The sequence below is a fragment of the Candida margitis genome, assembly GCF_024628925.1.
Source record: "Candida margitis strain CBS 14175 chromosome Unknown scaffold28, whole genome shotgun sequence".
NCBI classification, from domain to species: domain Eukaryota; kingdom Fungi; phylum Ascomycota; class Pichiomycetes; order Serinales; family Debaryomycetaceae; genus Lodderomyces; species Lodderomyces margitis.
This window is the reverse complement of record NW_026261882.1, coordinates 61,883-87,690: the sequence shown is the minus strand read 5'-3', so window position 1 is coordinate 87,690 and position 25,808 is coordinate 61,883. Positions and strand designations below refer to the sequence as shown.

Genomic DNA, 25,808 nt, shown 5'->3' with positions numbered 1-25,808 from the left:
AATAATTTGATCACGTATAATGCAAAGAGAGAGAGAGAGAGATGGAGGCTCACTTTACTATTGTAGATTTGTAGAGATTTTGCTCGGAGGGAGTACTTAACTTTTTTTTACAACCAAATTCGAAATTCTGTTTGCAATCCTCTAAATAAATGACCAGTTACACCACTACCCTGGAATGAAGCAACTTGTATCGAACTTACAAGGAACTGCTATAAACTTGATAAGTATGTGATGTACAATAGCGTGCTATTTCTTTTACAGTATCTAACAAATCGCCTATTAGAGACGGGGAGGGAGATTTATAGTAGCTTGAATTCCAAAGAGTATGAAGGAAATGCAGACTTGTTAGTTCAAAAGAAAATCGATTTGATAATCCCCATAGCCGAGAATATGCAAAGAAATGTGACCCAAGACCCTTCCCTAGTCCAGCTTCCAACCAATTTGCAGGAGCTGATTGACTCTGCTGGGTCAGATATATGGAATTTAGGGGGGCAGTTAAACGTAAACAAGGAAACACTTCACGGAGTCAAATACTTTGCTATTGTTTTATTACTCATATACGAGTCTTTTAATCCAAGCATAGATCGGTCCCTTTCAGTCTTGAGTTGCTTGATTAACCTTTTGTCATCATCCATCAGCACAAACGTTCTAGGTGTTGCAAAAAAATGTCAAAACTTCGCGGAAACGATTTTGAACAAATTGTTGACGATTGACAGAGATTGCAATTTGGACAAGGACAACAAAAGTCTCATTGATGATTACAATTCCAAGTTTTTACTTCTTAGCTTGAGTTTTGAAGTGGTTTCTGGAAACTACGAAACAGCAAAAGTTTACGAGGCCAGGTTGAGTCACTTGGAGGCACACCTTGCAATGGATTTCGTCTTAGAAACAAGCCGTATCTTGTATAATTCTGCCTTGGATCTATACAATAAGGAAACTTTTGAAACTGCAAAATGTTTGGCTGCTATGTCCATCAAATTCTTGGAGAAGGTAATCACCGAAGAAAGCCAGGGCATAATAAAGACCAGGTACTTGCAAACTTATATCTTGTTGATAAAATGCTACAAAAGCCTTGACACAAATGAATCCAAGGAAAGGGCTCTATCTGCGGTGAAGCTCATTCAAAATCAGTTTTCGACTAGATTTGAAGTGTATGGCTTGTATTTTGAGATTTGTGGTGATACCGATGATACTTCCAGCATCGATGAGGTTATGATGCGTATGGTGATGTCGGTGCCCATAGCGGATAATTTTGAAAAAGTGCTAAATCTATTGAAGCAAAAAGTGCACTACAGCTTCAAAGGGGTAAACAATTGTTTGGACTTCCTTTTGACAAACCTTGATTCAAGCAGTTTTCAAGCAGGGGTTTTGGTAATTACAAAATTTGTTGTCAACGCAGAATTAGCTCAGAAAGAGGAACCGCAAATACGAATCAAAGAGTTGGAACTTTTCATTGAACTTGCGGAAAGAAGCTTGCAGCATCTGTTAGACATGAATATGAAACAGAGTGTGCTCGCATTGCTTTGGAAACAAGGTATGGCTGCGTATAAGGCACTTGACTACGACCAGAGCTCCGGTTGGCTCAGATTATCGCTTTCAAGGTTGTTTTACATGGAGTACCTGGAGAATCAAGATCGCGGGAAAATAATAAGAGCAATTGAAAACAACCACCTTCTTTCTGGAAACGCCCAAGCTGTTTTGGATCTACATCAAGAGTTAGGTCCCGAAGATGAAAGTAGCATGCTCTCCCAATACAATCTTTTTAGGGCCTTCACTTTAATGAAGGATGAAGGAAATGCATCTGCACAGTTTACTAGATTAGTTGACGGCAACACAAATATAAATGCCATTTTAGCTGTAGCTGCCTGCATTATTGAAGCCACGAATAACCTATCCAATGACTTTATCAAAAATGCCTTTTTACAGCTATTGAATATCCTTTCCTCAAGGGAATTTAATGAAGAATTTATTCAGAGTCTAAATCTGTTTGGGATTATATTACCCATCTGCTGTCGGTGTGCCATCTTGATGTTCTCCAATAACATTGAAAAAAACGAAATGGAATACACTGAGTCCAATTTGCTAAACCTTTGCCAGATCTTGAAAGGAAGCTGCAATTTCGCAACCCATACGTCACATGTAACGGGCCAAATATTCAATTCAAACGATTATGAATGGTGTGCCAGTAAAGCTTACAACATAGCACTCTTTTGCAAACAAATCAATCGATGTGAGATTGCTGTTCAACTTTGTCAGATATGTATTGGTTTTATTCACTTAATTCCACCCGATATTGAAAAGGTTAGGCGTGATAAAATGATTATTTGGAAAACAAGAGCAATGATTTTGACATTTTTCTTTCTTAGCAAAAAGGAGGATATAGGCGTAGATGATTGGACCTATATCAAAGAACATGGTGTTGCTATGATTGAAGAAATTAGAGATAGTGACGTGTTATCAGATGATAGCTTCGAGTGCATACAGCAATTGTGTACATTCAGGTTTCAAGCCGAGTTGATTATTGGATCAACCGAACAAATCCAGGCCATGATCGAGGATTGCTCCACATTCAAACCGAAACATGTTATTGAGATGTACGAGGTGTACGTAAATTTACTCATTTACTGCAAGCGTTCACTAGCTAAACACGCAAAACTGAGTATATTATTATCCATAATCAACCGTGCCATAGGTTTTGCAGATGCTACATTTTTGCCTAGATTGATTATCTGGATTAGGTATTTTATGGAAATTAGTGATGACACATTCGACTCTGAAAAGGGAAAGGCTGTTCTTCAGTTTTACAGAATGTACCAGTCTAACGTGGTCACTGCAGCTATTCCTTCTTTTGAAATTGAATGGATTGCCAGTGTGTCATGGAACTACGGGGTTAAGATGATAATGTAAGCCAGAGACTCACCGATGATACTAATTCAAGTGAATACTAACTTCTTATTAGCGATTGTAAGGCATTGAGCCATGGGTTGAGATGGTGTGCCTTTGGAGTGTTGTTTTCAAGATTTGTTCATGAAAGAGTTAATAAGCAGGTATGTGTGTCAACTAACGCTACAAACACTTGCAGTTACTGACAATACAATTTTAGTTTTTGGAGGTTTGGAAACAGTTGGCTGAGGATCAGCTGTTGGAAACAACGTTGCTAGAAAATGAAGTAAACAAAATCTGAAAGTGTGTCAAGGAAATTAAAATGTAACCAAGGCTTGGTGGTTGATAGTGGCTAGTGATATCGTAATGACTTGACAAGACTCATTTCAGATCGAATGCTTCCTACCATCGAGATCTGACATGATAGATAAATTGCGCAGAATACAAAATTGGCTGACAACAAAGAAAATTACATAAGCAAACAATTGTTTTTCCATTTTGCAACAGCAATTCTCTTATCAGTGACTCATTAAACAAGAAAAATTGCAAAGCTGTTTATAGATAAGCCTTTTGTCATTCTCACTCTACGTCCTCTTTCTCTCTCTCTCTCTATATATATATATAGCAATCCTTGCACTAAATTCACTCTGACACAATATAAACCCCTCACCAAACTGTGCGCTACATTGAGAATCATTAAAAAGAAATCGAAATAGAATGGGAAACTCACTATTAACTAACACGTTAAACAAGAGACACAGGGCAAAGCCTACTGGATCGACAAAACTCGAAGTACCCAAATATCACCCTTCACTAATCGTTCATGACTATAAAGATGATTTGACAAAGGTAAAGACTTGTGGCTGTTCTGGTCCATACTGCGTCAAGAATGTTGATTGGATACCACAAGCAAAATAAACAAGACGCCAGGTTTTGATGGAGGGACTGGGAAAGAGAGATATTACAAGGATAGTTTAGTATATTTTGATATAACGCAGTTCTACTTTGAATAGACATATTTTAATAGATAACACCTTCTCTTTTTTTCCTTTTTTTGATCTACTTTGGCCACTCAAACTTCTCAGTGTTGCTTCCAGACTTGTAATTGGCAAAACGTGCAGGTGACAAATATGGATTTGAATACTTTTGACAACCATTATTATTCAAGGCTGGAGAGCCCGAAATCCTGTCAGCACTCGTTCCAACTCTGTACAGATATTTATCATTCAACGTGTCACTACTTTGATCGTCATTAGAGTACGAATACTCCTTTTTGAAAATGATATCCGGCGGCAAATCTACATGACCGCCTTTACCAAAGCTTTGACGTATCGAGATTTGAACATCTTTTCCAAACACAATCACTGGATGGAACGGGATGAATGTTAGACAACTGAGAAGCACCATAAGGGCGTCCAACGTTAGAACAAAAGCCTCGTGTGTAATCAAGTAGCCTCTCCACCCTTCCGATAGCTCAATGACTCGGTAGATGCACCGAACATAAATGAAAATGGAGGCTAGTATAATTGCCAACGGTAGGAAGTTAAACAATGGTCGCAGTCTTATATTTGCAAACGAAGGGTCATATCTTTGCTCATAATTGTAATCATGCCGTATCTTTTGACCACGCTTGGTATTGAGTAATAAATGGCAAAAAGCGACGATATTAAACTTTAACCCAATCGATCTGAAATACAAACGGTACATGAAATTAAACAACAAAGCAAGGAAAAAAGTCATTGAAAGAACTTGAAATGCAATTCCACCCACCATGACGTAGGTACCACTCTTTGTATCTTCAAAGAGGCGAAGTTTGACAGCTGCAGTGATACCACCGGCAGCCTGAATGAACAAGCTCGCAACATCACAGCAGATAAATAGCCAGGAAATGTAATTGGGTCGTAGGATGGAGAATTCTGCGCCACCATGAATAATAATCAATTGCGTCAACAAGTAGTAAACCCCAGCCATAACAAAAGCCGGCGCAATTGTGAGTGAAATTATTTGACACAAAAAGATGTTAGTGTTTGACCAGTGGTAATGCCCAATTGACCTGGCAACGTATCCTGCAATTTCCAAACCACATCCACAGAGCAAACAAGTGGAAAAGTATTTTGTCTTGCCTCTAATAAGACCAAGATAGAAATACAACAACAACAATATAACAAAAAATATGGCAAATAGCAAGTTGAATGGGACCGAAAGGTGAATTGCATATAGATTAGACTGCCACTCTAGTTTCTTCAATAGCAATGTAGAATTGAACAATTCTTGGGTGATTTGTGCCAAGTCAATGTCAAGGGAGGGAGTTGCATCCCCAGTGCTTGCTGCAGCATTAAGTGCAGATGTCGCAGATGCCAAAACCTGTTGATCACTCAATATAGTATACGAAGCGGCAGCCGCCCTTGCATGCCGCGAAAGGAAGTATAGCGATATGCTATTTGTTTGGGTGGCTACTTCTTGTCGTAGTGACTCTGCTGTTGCCAGCAAACCCGGGATATTTGTGGGGTCGATGGAGCTAATTGAGGTTGATGTTGGCAATGTAGCTGGGGCCCATGACGTGAGAAACTGATTTATAATTGCTTCCATAGTTTGATCCTGTGTTACTTTAGTAGTTGTACCAGTGCGAATGTGAAGTTGTTATAGCAAGGTAAGCGAAGGTAGGATTTAGGATACTGATACCAACAACGATTGTAAAGGGGTGGAGAAGGAGGATGGAAGCGTTATATGTCCAGTTTTGATGATGTTTCTTGATCTAAATACGGTACCCCAAGATAATCACGAAAACCTGGAATCAAACGTTTTTATATGGTAATATCGGATAGCCTCTGGTAAAAATGTAAAGTGCATTGTAAAAAGAAACAAAGATCTCCCCTTGTGGTCCTTATACAAAATTAAAACTGCAGTATGGTTTAAATTTTTACTTGAAAGGAGAGCAGGACAATTTCAACACAAAGCCAATTACGATATCATTACTTTTATCCTCTCTCGGAATTAATACGAATTCGTTATTTTTAGGTTGCAATATATCTCCACTTGTTCAAAATATCTTTTGCCAACCTTGAACTCCCCCTTTAGTGTTATATAGTTTTTGATTATACGCACATGATATTGATAAAGTGCATGCTAAAGGACATGGGCTTCTAACCAGAGTAAGGTACTAATAAAAGTCTATTTTTTGAGTAAGATGCACAAAAATAAATACATTGAGTTTTGCTTTTAGGGCCGGGAGTGGCTACAAAAGCCGAGAATTTTCTTCAGCAGTACAAAACTAATACAAGACGGGTTCTATCTGGAAACCGAAAAAGACCTGTGGTTGCTGCGAGGTAGTATTAACCCAAGACTTTGAGCGGTGATTGTATTCTCTTTAAAAGTGTAATTTCCAAACGTGGCAAACAACGATCAAACTAAAAGCAAAACTAAAACTAAAACTAAATTTCTTCCAATTATTCTTTGACTTTTTCCTTCTTTTGATCCAAAATGTTAAGCCTCAATTATTTGAAGTTTTTTAATGTGATTACCCGAAAAGGCAATTAGTCTTTGCATCCATTAGGCTTAAAACGACTATGCTATGCAAGTTAAGCATATACACCACGCTGGGTTAACATTTTAAGCTGCGCCATCACAATACTTTATTGATTACTAAGGAAGCTGGCTCAATAAAAGAAGCTTAATAGGACATCACGTGGGTCCCTGCATGAACTCTAAACAAAGGTCCATTAAAACCAACTTGCTCGAGGATGTGATTAGCTTGACTTCAAAATGCAGTTTGCAAAACCATCTGGCCTATTTTACATAGATTTATACATATATATTTTGGTTACAAATTGAAAAATACACAGACTGCAGTGTCAATTAAGTAAAGCTCACAGCCAAATGCCAGTGATAACACACACAAACGTTTAAATCGAAACAAGGCTATCAAAACCAACTCATCAATTGTTACCACTATCACCACCAGTACTGGCCTCACTCGCATTCAGTTGTTCACGTTTCCAAAACCTGGCTAGCAAATCACCATAATTTTGCAAATCCTCAACACTGATCATCAATTTGAAATCTAAAAGTAGAAGAAATTGTAGCTCCAAATAATTTAATTCCTCCAACGGCAACCCACCCACTTTGGCATATCGTAAGTTTTTGTAAAATATATCCAGAAAAAACTTGGAAGACACGGTGATCCCACTTATAATTAAACGGTGAATATTGTATGAATCCATGACAAATAACTGTTCAGCTTCTGAAGTGTCACTATCATCATGGCCATCACCATTGGCTCTCAGTTTTCTTTTCTGGTTCAAGTTGTTGGCCTTTTTAGCAATACGATCGAAATAAACCAATAAAGACAAAAACACCTCGTTTGTCACAGGACAATACTTTAAAACTCTCGCCAAGTACGCATGGAGAGAAATACCGGGAACATTTGTACCGTGGAAGGCCAATACGTTGGCCAAATACTTGTTCTTCATTTCATTGTCTTCTTCTTCGTCTTCGTCGTCAACAAAATCATCGTCATAATCAACATTTACTTCGTGTTGATCATCGTCATCATCATCGTCATCCTCGTCCATACGATCTTCACTATGAATGCTGACACCGAAATGATCGCCATCATAATTCCCTCTTTCGTCCTTATTCCGACCGGCATTAACAGTGTCTTCGCCTTCAACCCCACCAACAATTGTACCTTGACGGTATTCCTTTTGCTTATTTTTACGTTGAAGCTTTTTTTGTTTTCTTTCATCCTTGATTTTCTGTCGTATTGCAATGGTATTTTCAAAATGATTGGGATGCAACTTGTCATTTGCTTCAATGATTTTTGTCAATAAACAAGAGAGCATGACAATTAGGTCATTCACGGGGAACTCAACAATATTCAAATGCTCTTCTCCAGCATTAGGTCGCTCTTGCTCGTCCTTTTTTTTCAACTCTTGAAGGAATTCACCATACGTTAAATAATGGTCTGGTTCAGGGCGAGCGTACTCTGACCATTGTTGATGACCCAGGGTATTTTGCTGAACATGCTCATAGTATGGCGGCGTTGAGTGGAAAGAACCGATATGGCTTTGATCTTGTTGAAGATTTTGAATTCTGCTGTTGTGGGGGATATTGATCGAGCCCGTCAGAGTGGTTGCAGAAGCAGTACTTAATCCAGTTTGTTTATCTGCATTCAATAACGACTGAAGTCGGCGAGCCAGTTGTGGCTGCTGCTGCTGCTGCTGCTGCTGCTGATTGAAGGTAGGAAATGTGTTACCAAATTTGTGGCCTGTAGGTAGTGAATTTGGAACTCTTTGATTTGGTGCAAACTGCGCACTATTAACCTGGGTCGGGTGATGGATCATTGGATGTTGAAATTGATTGCCTGGTATTGAATAAGACGTCAGATGTAGCAGAGATGCCGCACCAGAAGCAGTTGAGAATGAACTTTTAGTTGGAACCACCGAGTCAGTTTGAACAGTTGTTGTTGGAAAAGCATGTGGCATTGTATTTGGCCGGAAGCTTGAAGGTGCCGTGTGGTCATGGAACGATGATGACTCGGGTTGTGTTATAAAATTATTAGTCGAGGGCAACGATGGATTGTATGAATGCGCTGAAGTGTATGAAGTTCCTACGGCAGTTGGTGTATTGTGGGACATGGGCATGTGTTTGTAAGAATTCTGAGCAATGGGAATTTGTTGAGGGAATGCACTGTGCTGGGTTTGATAGCTAGCATTTCCATCATCACCTTTATCGTATGCTACTCCCGTAATCAATTCTCGTGGGTCGGTAGAATGTGCGTGGCTCTGCGTCGACTGGGGATCGTCATCGAAATTTTGTTGACTTTGTAAAGTGGAGTTACCCGAGGACGAGGATTGCAATGTTCTGGTCAAATTAGAAACTTGCGATTTTGTAGAATGATGTGGAACACTCGAATCGTCGCCATCAAAGCGGTCTCCTTGTTCGCAGAAACTTGGTTGATGGATATCTTTAGAAGGATTTAGATTTGCTGATTGAAACAGATTAGTTGTCGAACTGTCATCATGGTGAAAGTTTGTGCTCATCGTTATTTGGCAATGGCAGAGGATATCTCATATGCAGTTGCTGAATTTGCAAAGTTGTTCAATGGGTTTGAGTTCCGGCTGATACAATTGTATATCTGTCTTTTGGATTGTCGGGTTGAACCTTGTGATGCAAAAGGAAAAAAAAATGGATCTTTTTGTTGCGAGAAACATTGTTGAACATTTTGCAAAATAGACAACAATATCGTAAATTGGTGACTCGAATTGGGTATTCATTAACACCAAGGAAAGGTCAAGTCAGGTATGTGATGAAAAACATCTATGCAATTGCTGTTAAGTATACACCTGTGGCTAACCTTATACTTAGTGTAGGCAAGTTTTGTGGGAATTAGAAGATGTGAGGTAAACGTCATGGCTTCGACTAGAAGTTCGATTATTGCCAAATTGGGAGGAATTAGCGGAGACATATGTTATTTAGAGAGGAACTATAGCCAAATCTATTCAGGTACTACAGGGAGTGTGAGAGCTCGTCGATTTGAGGTTGCATGCTGCACCACGCTTTCCGTTTATACTTCGAAATGTAGCATTAGCAGACTATATTGAAAGATTTATAACACAGTAGTACTGCATTACGTTGAACCATTTGACCCAACACTTGACTATTGTAGCTACGAACAAAAGTCTATTCACACGTGTTAGTATGTTTTAGATTGTGAAGCAAAGTCGTAATAGTATTACCAGGTAATGGCCAATAAGGAAACAATAAGAAAATTCAACAAATACCATCGATTATAATACTCCTAGCCATGTAGCTATTCTAAAAACCCCTGCGACGTAAAAGTAGTCAAGCATTCAGCTCGACATCATCAAATGTGTTTATTTGACTTCCAGAAAATCACATTTGTGACTAAATTTAGACCGAAAATGCCCTATTTTGTCCTTGCTCCCTTTCTTTGATTATATAATCATGAGACAGTGATACTCGATAAATTTCATATCGGCTATCCATCTCTGTCAAATACCGCCCTAGAGTGTCCATCGAAATTATTGTACACCTCTCAATCTTGTGGTAGTCAATATTCTTGGGATACTAATATGAATCATTAGTCCCATCTGCAAGCCCTTCATATTTTCCTGTTTGTACCTGTGCTGACCTGTGAACGTAGATATTTTTGTATAATTTTTTCTTGGTTACATATTACAATACTGAATGCAATGGGGCTAAGGTCAACACCTGATGCGGGTTGGTTCGATTGAAAACCTCTTGCATTGCATGGTAGGGAAGGTCAGTGATCGATATCACTGTGGTGTAAACAAATATTGGGCTGAGGTAAACGTGAAGTTCAATTTTGCTTTTTCAATGAGTAGTTTCTGCTTGCTTTCCTAAAATTAAGTCGACACTGCCGGCACACAGGCTCCCCATAATTTGGCCAAATAGCTAACTGAATCACATAATGTATGACATAACAAGGACTCCTTAAAAACTGTTCTTTGCCTTGGCTCCCAAATGCAACCATTCTTTCTCAATGACTAGTATAATCAGGGGAGGAACAAAGTAGCCACTAGGTTTATGGATTTAGTTTTTAGTCATTCTTTCGGAATATCATTTGATGTGTGTCATGTCTTCTTATTGGATAACTCTTATTCTCAATAGATGTGAAACGCACTTATAGCTGAAGTCTTGAGGACTGATCGAGATAGTTTGACACACAATTTTTTTGCAATTAACTGACTTGATGTGTAGTAGTAGGTGACATAAATATATATAGGGCCATTACCATAGTACAGACACGCTGGTGTAAAGCAACTTTTGCAAAGACCTTGGTGTCTAGAAAATAAATGCAGATTGCGTAAAAACCCTGAAAATAGAAAATAGAAAATAGAAAATAGAAAACGAAAACCCTAACCAACCACACCTACTCCGATTTTTTTACACACACCACACTCCCTAATGTCAACCGCATCAAAAATCACCCTTGGTGCATCAATAGCATTTGCCGCCGGTGCATTTGTATTCATCAACTACTCGCAACAATCGGAACGAGCAGCATTACGCCAGGGCCCAATAAAGGATGCTGAACGACAACGAGCTAAAAAGACGCAAAAACAACAAGCCAACGAGTTAGAGCATCGTGAACAAGAAGAAATGAAACGGAAATTCGCCGCTTTGCAACCTTTAAGTGGTGAGATTATTCGTGGTGAAGAAGAATAAACGAGAGAGAGAGAGTGTGTTTGAGAATAAGTTGGATTTAGACAGACACCGTTTCTTTTTCAGATTATGGGTAGACCCTGTTTTGTATATAGATGATATAAACTATCAATAAAGAAGAATGATTCAATGATCTAATGATAATGAGGCGGAAAATTTGTTACTTAAAAAATTGCCTTAAAAAATGGAAAAATGTTAGTGTTCTTGGAGACACCAGGAAGTGGTAAGAAAGAAATAAACAACTCTCCTGTACGTTTTGTATCCCTGATGTACTATGATGCACTATTTCTTTGATTTACAAATATCAAATCACAAGGCGAGATTTCAAAAATCTTAAACAGATTTAAAATTTTTGCAGGATTTAACAAAGTCTTGCTTTTTGTAGACTTGCCAGAACGGGTCGTCAAATTTAAAAAGATGTTTGATCGTATAGGAGTAGGACAGACTTCCATTGGATGCTTGTCCTAGATCGGGCCAAAACTTTCATATCCTGGATATTTGATGGTTTAAAGAAGAAGAACAAGAACAAGAACAAGAAGAAAAAGAAAGTAGATTTGAAAATTTTCATTGGCAATATTTCGTTAGGAATGAGCTACCCAATACACATACAACTCCGATAAACTCTCTACAAATGCATCTCTCTTTCTCTAAACGAGTAGTAAAATATATTTTAGAAATGAATAAATACCCTATAAAAAACCACCATTTTCTAGCCCATTCTCTTGTAATCGTTAAAATCTTAAAGTTATCTCTTTTTTATGATACTTGTTGTTCTTGTCGTTTATCCGTTGTTGCTGTTGTCACTGCTGACGTTTTACGTGAACTTTTCCTTCTAGCTAATAAGTTCGAATCAGTTAAGGTCAACTTGAATGACTCGATACCTGAAATAATTGACGATGATCTCGTCCATTCAGATATTTCATTATCAGAATTGGAATAATCATCCATTTCCTCATCCAAGATTTTACCTGCATATTGTTGGCATTGAGGTTGACTACTATTTCTTGATCTCGTCATAAGTTTTGGTGTGAGTTGTAAACTGGCTAAATCATCTTCCAATTCGGATACTTCATCTTCGGAAACGTCGTCATCTGAGTCATCACCAGACACATCAAGTTGTGACTTATCAATGTTGAATACATTCTTAAAATTGAGTTCTTTTGGCATGGGCGTGGGAATGTGATCTTTGGTCCTGTGAAGAACTTTGTGTATACTAATGTGAGCTGTATCATCGTCATCATCATCTTCTTCTTCTTCTTCTTCCTCCTCCTCTTCCTCGTCGATGTTCTCTATAAACTGAGACGACACATCATTAAAGCTTCCAAGCATGGCTGGATTGTCAAACACAACTTTAATGGCATGTGCTCTTGGCGATAATATAGGCTGGTTTGACATTGGAATAATCAATTCATCATTGCCAATGTCCTCCACATGGTCAACCTCGTAATTTTGCTCAAAATAATGAGAAGCTTCCACCAAGTCTCCATTACTGGTCATGCCGCTCTTTTGTCCTTGTGCAACCCATGGATGATGCCAGATTTCGTCAATAGTAATCCTCTTTTCTGGATTGACTTCCAACATCTTTGTAATCAAATCTTTTGCATCATCGCTAATCTCATCCCACCAAGGTTGTAAAAATACATAATCCCCGCGAAGGATCTTCATAGTAACATCATTAGCGTCATCATCATAAAATGGTGGGAATCCACACAATATAGTGTACAAGAAACATCCTAATGACCAAATATCAACCGCTTTTGAATATTGGTTTCTCGTCTTTTTCAGGTGAACGCCGTCACTTCTTGCATTGCATGTGATAACCTCAGGTGCAGTGTACCCAGCAGTACCACATGGTGTCTTCATTGGCACACTGGAGTTGTCTTGGTCATCAATCAATTGCTTAGCCAAGCCAAAGTCGGCCAACTTGATAACACCAATTGTTCCTCCACCGACATTTGGTTTAAATTCACCTTCATCAACTTTGCAATCGTCATCTGATTTCCTAGCCTGTTTCTCACTTTCTTCAACTGACCTTGCAAAAAATGGAATCTTTTTAAACAACAAGTTTTCCGGTTTAATGTCACGGTGGACGATATTCAACTTGTGGAGGTTATCAATGGCCGATAACAATTGTTTAAATACATGACGTGATAATGGTTCCGAAAAGTATGTGTACTCTATAATTTTATTGAAAATTTCTCCACCATTGCAATACTCCAAGATTAAAAAGCAGTGATCAGGCGTGTCAAACGAATCATACAATTGCAATACATTTGGATGATGAGTACGTTTCATAATCTTTATTTCATTCTTGATGTTGTGAAACTGCTTTGACGTAAGATGAGCCTTACTAATAATCTTGATGGCAACTGGCTTATTCTGAGTAGTATCAACTGCCTTGTAAACAGTGGAAAACGCACCTTCACCTAGAATATTTATTAATTTGTAGTTAGAAGGTAGGTTGGGATATAGTTCGTTCAATGTAGCGTCAAATGTGAAAAACGCCGAGGTACTGCTCGAAGGAGTTTGCGCACCCTTAACAACCTCGTTTAAAGATGCGTAGTCGGTGCTTGGTGCTGGTACTGAAGTAGTAGTTGTGGTGGGCATTATTATGTCGTTGGTAGCAGTTTTTGCATCTGATTTAGAAAGTGTTGGTGTGGAGTGGGATGAATGAATAGTTGTCTTTGTTACAGCTGTAGTAGGAAGGGTGTTGAAGTATTTGCGTAAGTTCTAAAAGAAAGAAAAAGGTGTTGTTAGTAGTATTCTTTGAAAAGTAATCTGTCTTCAGGAAAAGTAAAGCATCTCAGTCGTGTGAATGTTAGCTTTGGTTATATATATATATAATGCAAAGTGCAGTATGTGCTATTACCAAATTAGTATTTTTTTCTCTTATTGTTTAGTAATGGTCGTGTAATTGTTTCGGAATGCATTTGTTAATTTCTTTTCTTATTTTTATTTTTATTTTTTTTTTGTTTTTTATTTCTTTGTTGGCTGTTTGTTGTTGTTGTTTTGTTGTTCCTATTTTCGCATTGCCTTCTTTTGTGCAATTACAGAATGGCGGCGTTTTGGTTTTTCTTTAAAAGCCTCATTGCACAAAAGTGTGATACCGATGAAAATGGAGAAAGGAGGAGAAGGGACAAAACCTATTCTTTTGACATTCTTGTTTGTAGCATACAATGTTGTGGTCGTATTTGTTTCAAAGACGCGGTGGTGAGTATGGAAATTGTTCGTCTGATTGGATGACAGAAGTAATCTACCGTGTATCCTGAGGTGAGAATCTGTCAGATTACATTCATTGTTGTGTTTTCTTGTAAGTGTAGCAGTAGTACTTGTTGTTGCTACTGTATGACGACAGTGTTTCTCGCACTAACTCTTCCAGGTGTGTGTGTTTGTGTGTTTAAAAGACAGATTAACTTGAATTGTATACATACCATCATGGTTGAAATAAAGGGAGGTTAGTAATTGATTGATATAAAGAAGATGATTGGGGATAAGTAGATTGTCTCTGTGTTGTTAGTTCTATGCTGGTTCTCTATTTGATAATCTTTCCGTGCACCTTTAATTTCGAAGATGATGCTCTTTGGTAACGGACTGAAATTGTCTTCAGTTATGTGTATATGTTACTTGGTTTCAGACTATAAATGGAGCTGAATCAAGGCTGGTTGTGGTTGGATGATGTAATGTATTTTGGTGGTTGAGTTGGGTTAATGAGTATCCTTCCCAAGCTGTTATATTCTAAGTGGTGATAGCAGTTTTTCTCAGTTGATGAGCCAGGTCTTATCTGTTCTGTGGTATTGGTTGACTGACTGATTGATTGATAGATTTGGTTGCCAGATTTTGAATATGGAAAAATAAAATATCGTGAAATAAATAAATTATATATATATATATATATATATTTATAGAGAATGTGTGTATAATAATAGAAACAAATATATTAATTAAAAGAAGGGTAAACAAAATAAATGTAGGATATACAAATGGTAACTTACAGATCATTACGTTACATTACACTGCCCTAATTTTGAAGAGATATGGACAATTATAGATTTACTTTAATTGAGGGGAAACCCCAACAGGAAGAGATACGTAAAGAGAGAGTATCTCACGAACTAACCAACCAACAATCTACACAAAGCCTAATTGTACAATTTTAATGAACAATTGAAATGCCTTTTACTACTATTACTAAACTTCTTTTGTATACACTACTCTAGCTAAATTTCAATATTTGTATGCAGTACTCTATTACATTTTTTTGTGTATATTGTTATTAATAGTATTTCTGTATACAAAACAATACACATACACTTTTGTAACAAAAACGTATGTTTCTTCTTTATATATTATACACATACACAGGTCATTAGTAAAAAGAAGTTTTCTTCTATTATGTAAGGTGGCGTCTAAGCATACAGAACACACACATGCCCCCAACTTTTTTATATATGTCGGTTGTAATTAAGAGTTTGAGACAGGGAAAGTTGCTATTAAAGGTAAGACAGATGAAACGATGAAGGGAAAGCAGAAACGATATTATCTAGCAGCAAATAACAAAAAAAAAAGTGGTGTGAGTTATAACATACAATGTAGACAATACACTGTTGTTATTGTGAAATGAGGGTTTGTTAAAGAGAACAGTGAAAATATTAATGATGTAATCACAGTCATTTTATATGTGTGTATATTGTATTGTATTGTATTGTATTGTTATTGTTATTGTTTTAATAAAAGTGATCCTCGAGTTTTGATGCTTAAGGTGCAAGAAGAAAGTAAAGATCAGTATCATAACCAAAAGTTGACTACGTTAATCTCTATTTTTTATCACACATTTAAAGAGTAAACGAAAAACAATAAACAAAGGCCGAGAAAATCTTCTATTGATAGTAACAAGCAACAAGCAACAAGCAACAACTATACACACACACTGAGAAAGAGTGCAAGTATTTAAACAAGATATAACAATACAAGCCAAACGAAGAAACTTAACTAAACAAAGAAATATTGTAAACATTGAACAAAGGATCAACAAAATAAAAAAAAACAAAAAGACAATAAAGAACCATTCACTCTGACTGAAGTCCGACTTTTTTTTGTTAAACCAACAATAGACGAAGTGGTGTACTGTGTACCGCTCACCGACCAACTCTTTGTCCCTCGTGAATAGGGGGTGAGTGGGTTAAAAACAGTCTGCTTTGCCTTGGAAACAACCGAAAACAACCTACCCCATACTTTATTCTCTTTTATTTTTTTCATCACTCTAAATCTTTCCAAATAATGTCTCTTAATGACATCATAGAGTAAGGATTCTCTCCTCAAAACACCAGCACAAAACAGTAAAATCATACATTCCAACCTTCGCTCGAGTTTGATACGAAAAGATACGCTAATGAAGACTACAATACATAAAAAACAGTATCATAACATATTATTTTCAATAAGAAGAACATGAAGTTTGTGTATATGTCGCTTGACATTGTTGACAGTTTCCAAATAATGGTAGTGCAGAGTAGCACAATTGATTTTCGAGCTAGTCAAAACTTACAATAAAGACTGTAAGTCAAAGTAAGAAGCTACAAAGTGTGTGTAACTGGCAAACACAGTACGAAGTAGCAATCACGGTGCTCCTGTGGGTAATGTTGCTGCCCACTCTTTTTCACAGCAATCTTTGAAGTTTTATTATTATTTTGGTTTATCTTGCTTTTTTTTTAACATTTGACTTTCATCATAATTTTTGCACCAATTTCATCATAATAAAAGCCACCAATAACATCTTATTTCAAAAAAAGACAAACTTCTTTCTCTTGCTAATGAAATTGCTACATTACAAAGCATTATTCTACGATGAAGCTTTAAAGAACACTTTTGCAGGACTTTGTTTGTACTACAACAAAACATATCACACAAGATCCGAGTTCCTCTACCGTCTCTTTCGATGATGTCTGATGTTTTATTTTTTGGTATTTCCTTTATAACCGAGCAAAACGTATAGTTTCTTAAAATAAAATTTATACTTACACTTAACTAAAGCTTTTGGTAAAAATTTCCTGTGTTGTACAATATACGCAAAAAGATCATCATCACTGTACTGCATATAGTCTTTTAATATTATTATGACAGTTGTGGTTAAAGTCGCAGCAATCATAATCATGACAATGTAATACCTCTTTTACTCTTTCTGCAATTTACTAAAGGTGAATTGTAATTTATTTTCTTCTACTCTCAATACGAGAGTGTTTGTGTATGTGTAGAGGCTTTTACCATACATTCCCCATTTGACATGTGCATGTACATTTGTATACAATATGCCCAGCAAAAACTAGCGTTCTTCAGTCAAAGTAAAAACTCTGCAGAAGAGTGGGGCAATAGATATAATCCTTTCTACTGAATTCAAGATTGTTATCACCGAAAGGCATTGTTTCATAAAACAAACTGCTTTTAAAAACCAATAACGCATGTCTCCCTCTTTTCATTCAAAATAGTCAAAAGCTGTCAACAATGATTTGAGTCTCGGATCATCACTTGCTTCTGGCAGAGGTAGGTTAACATATAGCCAACTACTACCGAAATCTAGTCGCTTCAGTTGAGAAAGCAAAGGACTATTTTGATACTTTAATGCAGACACTCCGTGCGTCTTCTTACAATCGTTTGAATCGCCTTGAAGATGTGGCTAAATACATCAATAACCTTTAACCCAATCATAGTAAACAGGTATTCGAAGCAGCCATATTCTCCTACTTCTTGCTAACTTCATCCTGAACATTCCAATAACCATCTTTCTCTGCATCTCAATTTGTGGTAGCGTTTTGCGCATCTCTCATCTGATACATTTTGAAAATTTAATTTTACAACCAAATACTTAATCAGAACGCCCCATTAATCACAACCAACATGTCGGAAGTGAAAAAGAGAAAGGTATATTCAGCACCATCCGTCAATGTGGATTACCGTCTTGTTGAACAGCTAAATCAAATACAGTCGAGCACTGACAACTTGGAGCTGATATTCCATTTGATACAACGAGGGGATTTGGCCAGAGCATTGCCCATTTGGTCATATTATTCTTCAACTAACAATCACAAGGAATTTGTTGACATAACTAACAAGTTGAACCATGTGTTGCATAAAGTCATTGAAAATAAGGACAATTTTTTACCAGTACGACAGGTCATCATCGATATCGCCAAGGACATATTGATTAATTACACTCGCGTCACTTATCGTGCGTTGAGCAGTTTAAAACCTTCATCAACCAACCCAACTATTAGATTAATAGACCATTTAATCATCTACGATTCAACAATAGCACAAGAATTTCTCAATAGTTTTGATTTGACACTCCCGGCTTTACCCAAGTTGATGACACCAAGTAAGATTGAAATTGAAGCCGGCGAAGTAAACGATGCGTTTTCAATAAGATCGAATTTTATGAAACTATGGATTGATTTGTGTTCCAATGTTGCCTATTACCATCGGTTGGATTTATTAACTAACCACCTAAAGATTGTTAAAAACATATGGAAGTATTTACAATACGACACTATTAACCTGTTGCAGCATTTGATACAATTTCTAAACGACAAATTGCTCGACGAACACAACTTTAAGAAAGCACAAAAGTGTAAAATACTCAATGATAGTTTTATGTACAAAGCTAACATCTTGTTCAACAAAATTAAAGAACCGTTTTTTCTTGATTTTATGACAAAAGTGACTACAGATTTTAAGAATGGATTAGTATTTGCCAATGACAAATTGTGGACTCAGAACTCGGATGTCGGTGTAATTGTTGAAGTTAATAACAAGAAATTCAAGGTGGCCAATAAATTGCTCTACACGTTATTGACAAGTTTGAAACCGACAGATTCAAACAAGCAATTGCAGTTTATTGTCAAAGTATTATCGCATTGTCAGGAATTAGTCTCACCATACATGAATTACCTTGTTCAACATGGTGGTGGCTACCATGATCCGTCGTTGACTTCTTGGTGGATTTCTCATACGTTGTTGTACACGAACGTATTACAGATACCAGTGCCCAAATTTGACACAAACATTGAGTTTATCAAGTTCGATTTCAGATCTATTATTGAAAGCATAGTTTTTGCGCCGTTGCTGAAGGGAGCATTGGTAGAAGGATTGTCTTCGAAAACAGGATTGACAGTGCAATTGACTTTACAATTGATTCTTTTCATTTTAAAGCGATTGGAGCAGGTTATTGATGCGATCAATCTGAGACAGGAATTGATCGGTCTTGCATTTAGCCAATTGCCGGATGTCACATTGATTGCCCAGCAACTTTCTACCCAGCCATCAAAACTTACCCATTTAACCGCATTGACGATTATCAACAAGTATAAAACTTTGGTGCCATCTTCACTCAATAAGAGCTCACTACAAAAGCTTATTGCAACTGGAGTTTCTGATATCGTTTCCAAGTCAGAAATGTCTAACCATGACTTGTCAATGCTTGACCTTTATATGAATTTACAAAATCAGGATTTCAAATGGTGGAACAAGAATAATGGCGCCAATTCATTCTACACGTCATTGATCAAGTTGGCTTCAAAGTCTACCATCACCTCAAATTTTGCTACCAAGATCTATCACCTACTCAATAGACTATCAAAAGACAAGATGTTTTTTAATCAAAATTTATTGGTTACTCCAATAATGGCATTGATTTACTCGTTGGATTCGGAAATGACCCCCGAGTTTTGGAACATGTTTGATGAGGTTGTGGCGCGATGTGTACGCAGTCCGTACAAATACCTCGATGTAGCGCATGACAAGTACCAAGACGAAAGTATATTTGTGGTGGCGATGTTTGAACAATTTAAATTTTTGTTGAACAAGGGCAGCGATGAGAAGTACTTGAAGTGGTTGTTTAAGTTTTTAAAGTATTCAATCGTATTTGGCGAAGATAAGAAGGTTATGGCTTCCCTTGTCAGCCAATTAGGTGTGGATGATTTAGTCGATAAGTTAGGCTTGAACCAACTGCTAGCATTTGTGACATCCCTGGCAACTAGCCAAGACTCATCGATTATGGAAGCGGTTTACAATTCATCAGTCAAGGACTTGGCGAAAAAGCCAAACGCGATTGAAAAGAAGTTGATTTCGTCAAACTTGGACTATTTGGCCGTGTTGTCACTAATAACCATGGTTCTTAACAAACAGGTTCCGGCAACACTGTTGATCACGATGTTGTTTTCTAAACTTTGGAGTTTCTTGATGAATTCAAGCCAAGAAGCCATTGATTACTTTACTTCGGAAATGACCTGGGGTAAGCTATTCCAGGGCAATACTGGAAACGATGAGACTAAGTTGGTAATTAAACTATACGGAGAAACACTTAAGGTTGTTCCAAATTTTAGCTCTACTTCGTTGTCAAGGTTTGTGTTTGACAAATTGTCGAGTGGGAATGTTGACTTTATTGATTACATGTGGTTGTTAGATGCGACTCAATTGAACCAGTTGTTGAACACTTCAGATGGAATGCTCTTTGAGCTGGCAGTAGTTTCTTCTGCTGACAAAAATATCAAGCTCACTTTTGTCCAATTTTGGAAATTATTGAAATCAGAGGGGAGAGATAGAGTTGATTTACTAACTGGGTTACTCGATTCGAATTTGGTTATGATGACCAATTTCGAGTTGGCTAAAGTTGTCGACGAGGTTGTTTCTCAGCCAAGTGATTACGGCTTATTGTCCGTCATTATTAAAAAGTCCAATAGTGTAGCTGCTCAGTTGTTGGAGAAGAGCTTACAAGATGATGCTTTGAATTGCTTGATTGTGTCGTCGATGCTTGAAAGTGGTATGGATGTTCCTCCAGCATACACGAAATTGGTCATGGATGTCATACAGCGAAAGTTGGATTCCAATTCAGTCGAGGAGTCATCGTGGAACCAAGTTTTAAGCATATTGTCGGCTCAAGAAACCATAGATCCAATCACAGCCGAGAAAGTGCTACAACAGATTACTTTTAAACAGACAACCAATGCCGTATTTATCCATTTCGTGATAAAGTTTCCTCAACATGACAGTATCTCCACCTGGCTACACAAATCGATGCTTTATATCACAAAGAGTTTTGCCGAGTCAGACCTGCTTTCTGACAAGTTTGAATTGTTTGTCAACCATATTGGCGATTACATACTAGAGACAAACATTTGGAGCGTAGTCCCGGCAAGTATATTAAACACACAATTGGAAGTCATTCTTCAATCCAAATTCATCAATAAGAACTATTTGAAATACGTGATCAAATTATTGCTTGTATCACCAAAGAACAAGATTGATTTCCAAAAACTTTTCCAAATCGCCTTGACTTCATCGACGTGCTTGGATGGTTTGCCAAGTGAGCAGAATGCATCTTTACGATACTTTTCGGCTTTGATTATCTACATTCTTTACAATTTCGATCACCTGAAGTTGTCCAACTTGATTAGCCTCAAGACCGTTTTGGAGAAGTATCAAGGGTTGAACCGATGTGAGGATTTGTTGCTAAAATTTGTGTTGCAAAAAATGGAGGCAAAGGTTTCTGTATCTTGGATTACAATTGTATCCAATTGGGAACTATCAGAAGAGCTTGTTGGTGACGAGTTGTCTTTAGTTGAAATGGACAAGTTGATTACAAAGCAAAATGAACAGCTTACAGTGTCGTTGAACAAGGGGATTATCCAGAATTCTTTGCACAGCTTGGAGATGAATCTTCCCAGGTTCGGCAAGGGCGTTGAATTCTGGCACCAAATTGAAGCATTAGAGCGGGAAAACTCGTTACAATCAACCAACCACCTTGCTTATGATTGTGAGTTTCTATACATGATTATATTAAACAATGATGAGCTTTTAAAGTATACCAAACAGGAAGATGCCAGTGTGGTGTATTCGTTCAATATCAAGAATTTAATTGATACAGGAGTTTTGCAATTTATTGTTGCCAACTTGTCCAACACAAAATACGCTTCGATTGCCAAGATTATACTCAACAAGATCTTGACATCGATTGATGACGAGGCCAATGCCCATTTCAAGGATAAGAACATCTTTAGAGTTTACTTGTCGACAATTTGCTTTACCTTGCAGCAGCAACAAGAGATTCCCAAATTGATTTGGTTTGTTTATTCTCAATTTGTGCCCATACTAGCTAACCCGGGCCATTTCTTGTACGAATTGGCTTTCCGCTATGTTCTTGCTCACCCTAGTTTGAACAAATGGGATATTCCATTGTACAATGCAATCACACACCCGTCGGAGTCAACCGAATGGTTTTATCGTCAATTGAATTGGATTATTGAACAAATTACCAATGGACTTTGCACAACTGGCGATTTAACTCTACTTGTGAGGAATGTCATTGAATCGGTGTTGAATTTACTCAATTCAAAGACATTGAATATGAAATTGAAAGTGTCCATTTTGAAGCTTGTCTACAAGATACAAAGTATTGATCAGGGGTCTGATTTGTTGATTACGCGATTTGGCATTTTGTCCTATTTGGAAATGATGAGTAGCGAGTTGAAAGAGGCGAACGTGTTTGATCAACAGTTGAAGGTGAATTTGATGGAAATATTGAGTCGGTTTGAAATTAGTGTTGGTCGAAGTGGTAGGGTCATTGATTGGACTGGTGAACAACTTGATGACAACATAAGGAGGATCTATGACAATTTGGTCTAGGAAACATAATGCATGTGACAATCACGTGAAGAATAGATTGTAAATTTTTCCCTTTTTTTTAATCTCCGACAGAATCAGTTACGATCTTTGTAAAATCCCCCTTTCTAACACCATACTATCCTTCTTAACAAATAATGAGTGTATGTATAAACAGGATATCATTAACACACCGCGATCTACAAATACTAACTGATAAAATCTAGTTAGGAAAGCTAGCCCACTACGGCATCGACTTGGTCCTCATATCAATGATACTCGCCGGAATCCACCGTAATACCGGATTACAATTTGACGTGCTGCATTTCAGTTCTGTTGATTTCCGCCGCTGGTTTGGCAATTACCTCAGCTTTGGAGAATCCTGTTACGATAAAGTTGTATCGTTGTTGAGAATGTCGGGGTATTTCAAACAGCGTAATTTGGTGTTGGATAATTTAAAGAATGCCGGTGCCCAGTATTTGAAAGAACAAACTGGACGAGATATCAAAGAGTACAGGAGTGTTGAGTGAATCAAGTGGATAGAACTGTAGTTTTAAGCTGTTTTAAATTAATATATTTTGAAAGTTTCTTTTCTGTAGATAGATGGTCACACTTTAAATGTTAGATGAAAAGGGCTTCTGACAGACAGATGCATCCTTCTCTTTCTACAGGTGAATAAGAGTAGCCTATGCAACCATTTCCATGCCTTAATCAGTCAGTGCGAGTTCTTCATATCGCAGACTTCTACTAAAAAAAATGCTTCCTAACTTGACCACATTCGTTTTAGAATCGTTGATTATTGTCATTTAGACTCTTGAATATTTTCACGAAGTCTTATCAGGATAATCAAATATCAAACACCATGACTATGTCGTTTGAATCAAAGATGCATGAAGTTTTACGTTTTTGATTTTTTTCTCTTTTGAAAAACTTCAAGAAACTTGATTCATACAAATTACTCCTCTCGAACAATGAGTTTGTTCAACAGATTCAAAGATGCCATCTTGAAAGAGCAAGATGAAGATGTAGCACAAACCACCGAGTATATCAACGCATACCCTCCAAAGAAGCTAGCCCAGATGGGGCTTGCTGTGACCAACTTGAATATTTCCAACATGAGAACCGGAATTGGAGGCAAGACTATTTTGGAGATGCAATTGGACAATGCTGTAGTCAGTGGAGATCTCTCTACTACGTCGATGAAAACGGGTGACATTGTCAGGATTGCCAAGATGGCGAAAGGCGCCAATGCTGAGCGAAAGAAGACCAAGAAAGAAGAGGATGAGAAGCTGGAACAGGACGAAGCAATTGAGGCGGTGGTAGTGAAAGTGTCCAACCTGACCATTATTCTCTCGATAGATGAATCAACAGGCGATGACAAAGTTCTCAACTACTACAACAACACCAACGATTCATCGCGTTTGTGGATTGTTAAATTGGCCAACTCAATCACGTACAAACGTATGATCACCACCATGAATAAAGTGATGGAGTTGAAAGAGAGCCAAAAGAATGATATCCACAAGTTGCTTCTTGGTGAGATTGAATACACTCCTTTGGATGGGAACTTGAAGATTGAGTTTTTAAACCATGGCTTGAACCCATCGCAGAAGTCGGCTATTGATTTTGCAATCAACAAGTCAAACATTTCTATAATATTCGGACCACCAGGAACAGGAAAAACTATGACGCTAGTTGAGTTGATACGGCAATTGACGTCTCGCGGAGAAAAGGTCTTGGTATGTGGCCCATCGAACATTTCAGTTGATACAATTTTGGAGAGACTTGGGAGTAGCAACCACTACTACAAATCTGGTGATTTGGTACGAATTGGGCATCCTGCAAGACTCCTACCGGTAAACTTAGAGCATTCACTTGAAGTGCTATCCAAGAGTTATGGCCAAGATGTGATTAAAGATCTCGAGAGTGATATTCAGTCTGTCTTGACAAAGATTAAAAAGTGCAAGAGATATGCCGAGAGGAGGGCTTTGTACCAAGAGTTGAAATTGTTGAAAAAGGAGTTGGTGCAAAGAGAGCGCAAGATTGTGAATGAATTGCTCAATGGGGCAAAAGTTGTACTAGCCACCCTACACGGTGCCGGCTCGTTTGATTTGAAACGCAGTGGCGCCACATTTGACACAGTCATTATCGATGAAGTATCGCAAGCGCTAGAGCCTCAATGCTGGGTTCCCCTCTTGCTTAATGCTAACTTCAAGCGCTTGGTTATTGCCGGTGATAATATGCAATTGCCTCCTACTGTCATGCTGACAGGAACCGCTACGGCGTCTCTTTTGGAAAAAACACTATTCGATCGACTAGTTGTAGAGCTAGATGGAAACAAGTATAAAAAGTTATTGAATGTGCAATATCGAATGAATGATAGTATTATGAAGTATCCCAGTCTGCAATTGTACGAAGACAAGTTGATTAGCGATGAATCAGTTAAAGAAATAACCCTCACTGACCTCCCGGGTGTGGTCAACAATGACGACACAAATGTGCAATGCTTATGGTACGATACACAGGGTGGCGATTTCCCCGAGCAAATTCTAGAGTCGATCAAGGGTGATTCTAAATACAATGAAATGGAGGTACAAATTGTCCTGGGCCACGTCAACAAGTTGCTTGAAAGCGGGGTGCAACCACAAGACATTGGAATCATTGCACCCTATGCAGCGCAAGTGCAGTTGTTGAAGAAACAATTGGGACCCGACACGTTGATCGAAGTGAGTACCGTAGATGGCTTTCAAGGTCGGGAGAAGGAAGTTATTATCTTGACTTTGGTGAGGTCCAACGATGAAAGAGATGTCGGGTTCCTAAGTGAGGAGCGAAGGTTGAATGTGGCAATCACTAGGCCAAAGAGACAACTTTGCGTTATTGGAGATTTACAATTGATGCATGACTCGGGGCACAAATTCCTCCAGAGTTGGAGCAAGTACGTTGAGGATGGGTTTGAAGATGGCAAGTCGGTGAGGCCGTATGAGATCGTGTATCCCAATATTGACGATTATGAATAGGATGGAGGAGATATAACTGGCAGAATTGTATAAAATTAGACTCTATTTTCG

The 25,808-nt window shown here is 37.8% G+C and overlaps 8 protein-coding genes across 8 annotated transcripts; 5 read left to right on the top strand and 3 right to left on the bottom strand. All coding sequences in view use genetic code 12, as the record gives it.

The window, feature by feature from the left end:
- Positions 1-175: 175 nt before the first annotated feature.
- Positions 176-3,801, top strand: SPO22 (Spo22p; the record flags this gene model as incomplete). The annotated part of the gene is made up of 4 exons (XM_051816517.1): positions 176-224; positions 284-2,889; positions 2,970-3,047; positions 3,652-3,801. 4 exons carry the CDS (start codon positions 176-178, stop codon positions 3,799-3,801), a joined length of 2,883 nt encoding a protein of 960 aa, XP_051670154.1.
- Positions 3,802-3,942: 141 nt separating this feature from the next.
- Positions 3,943-5,472, bottom strand: CANMA_004257 (uncharacterized protein; the record flags this gene model as incomplete). The annotated part of the gene is made up of 1 exon (XM_051816516.1): positions 3,943-5,472. The coding sequence occupies one exon, from the start codon at positions 5,470-5,472 to the stop codon at positions 3,943-3,945; it is 1,530 nt and encodes a 509-aa protein (XP_051670153.1).
- A 1,346-nt stretch (positions 5,473-6,818) lies between these two features.
- PCL7 (Pcl7p) lies at positions 6,819-8,924 on the bottom strand (the record flags this gene model as incomplete). The annotated part of the gene is made up of 1 exon (XM_051816515.1): positions 6,819-8,924. One exon carries the CDS (start codon positions 8,922-8,924, stop codon positions 6,819-6,821), a length of 2,106 nt encoding a protein of 701 aa, XP_051670152.1.
- A 1,909-nt stretch (positions 8,925-10,833) lies between these two features.
- CANMA_004255 (uncharacterized protein) lies at positions 10,834-11,094 on the top strand (the record flags this gene model as incomplete). Its single annotated transcript, XM_051816514.1, has 1 exon — positions 10,834-11,094. One exon carries the CDS (start codon positions 10,834-10,836, stop codon positions 11,092-11,094), a length of 261 nt encoding a protein of 86 aa, XP_051670151.1.
- Positions 11,095-11,847: 753 nt separating this feature from the next.
- On the bottom strand, positions 11,848-14,528 carry CANMA_004254 (uncharacterized protein; the record flags this gene model as incomplete). Its single annotated transcript, XM_051816513.1, has 2 exons — positions 11,848-13,821; positions 14,523-14,528. The coding sequence occupies 2 exons, from the start codon at positions 14,526-14,528 to the stop codon at positions 11,848-11,850; spliced, it is 1,980 nt and encodes a 659-aa protein (XP_051670150.1).
- A 3,454-nt stretch (positions 14,529-17,982) lies between these two features.
- On the top strand, positions 17,983-22,764 carry CANMA_004253 (uncharacterized protein; the record flags this gene model as incomplete). The annotated part of the gene is made up of 1 exon (XM_051816511.1): positions 17,983-22,764. The coding sequence occupies one exon, from the start codon at positions 17,983-17,985 to the stop codon at positions 22,762-22,764; it is 4,782 nt and encodes a 1,593-aa protein (XP_051670149.1).
- Positions 22,765-22,898: 134 nt separating this feature from the next.
- On the top strand, positions 22,899-23,270 carry CANMA_004252 (uncharacterized protein; the record flags this gene model as incomplete). The annotated part of the gene is made up of 2 exons (XM_051816510.1): positions 22,899-22,904; positions 22,968-23,270. The coding sequence occupies 2 exons, from the start codon at positions 22,899-22,901 to the stop codon at positions 23,268-23,270; spliced, it is 309 nt and encodes a 102-aa protein (XP_051670148.1).
- A 441-nt stretch (positions 23,271-23,711) lies between these two features.
- CANMA_004251 (ATP-dependent 5'-3' DNA helicase) lies at positions 23,712-25,757 on the top strand (the record flags this gene model as incomplete). The annotated part of the gene is made up of 1 exon (XM_051816509.1): positions 23,712-25,757. One exon carries the CDS (start codon positions 23,712-23,714, stop codon positions 25,755-25,757), a length of 2,046 nt encoding a protein of 681 aa, XP_051670147.1.
- Positions 25,758-25,808: the final 51 nt, after the last annotated feature.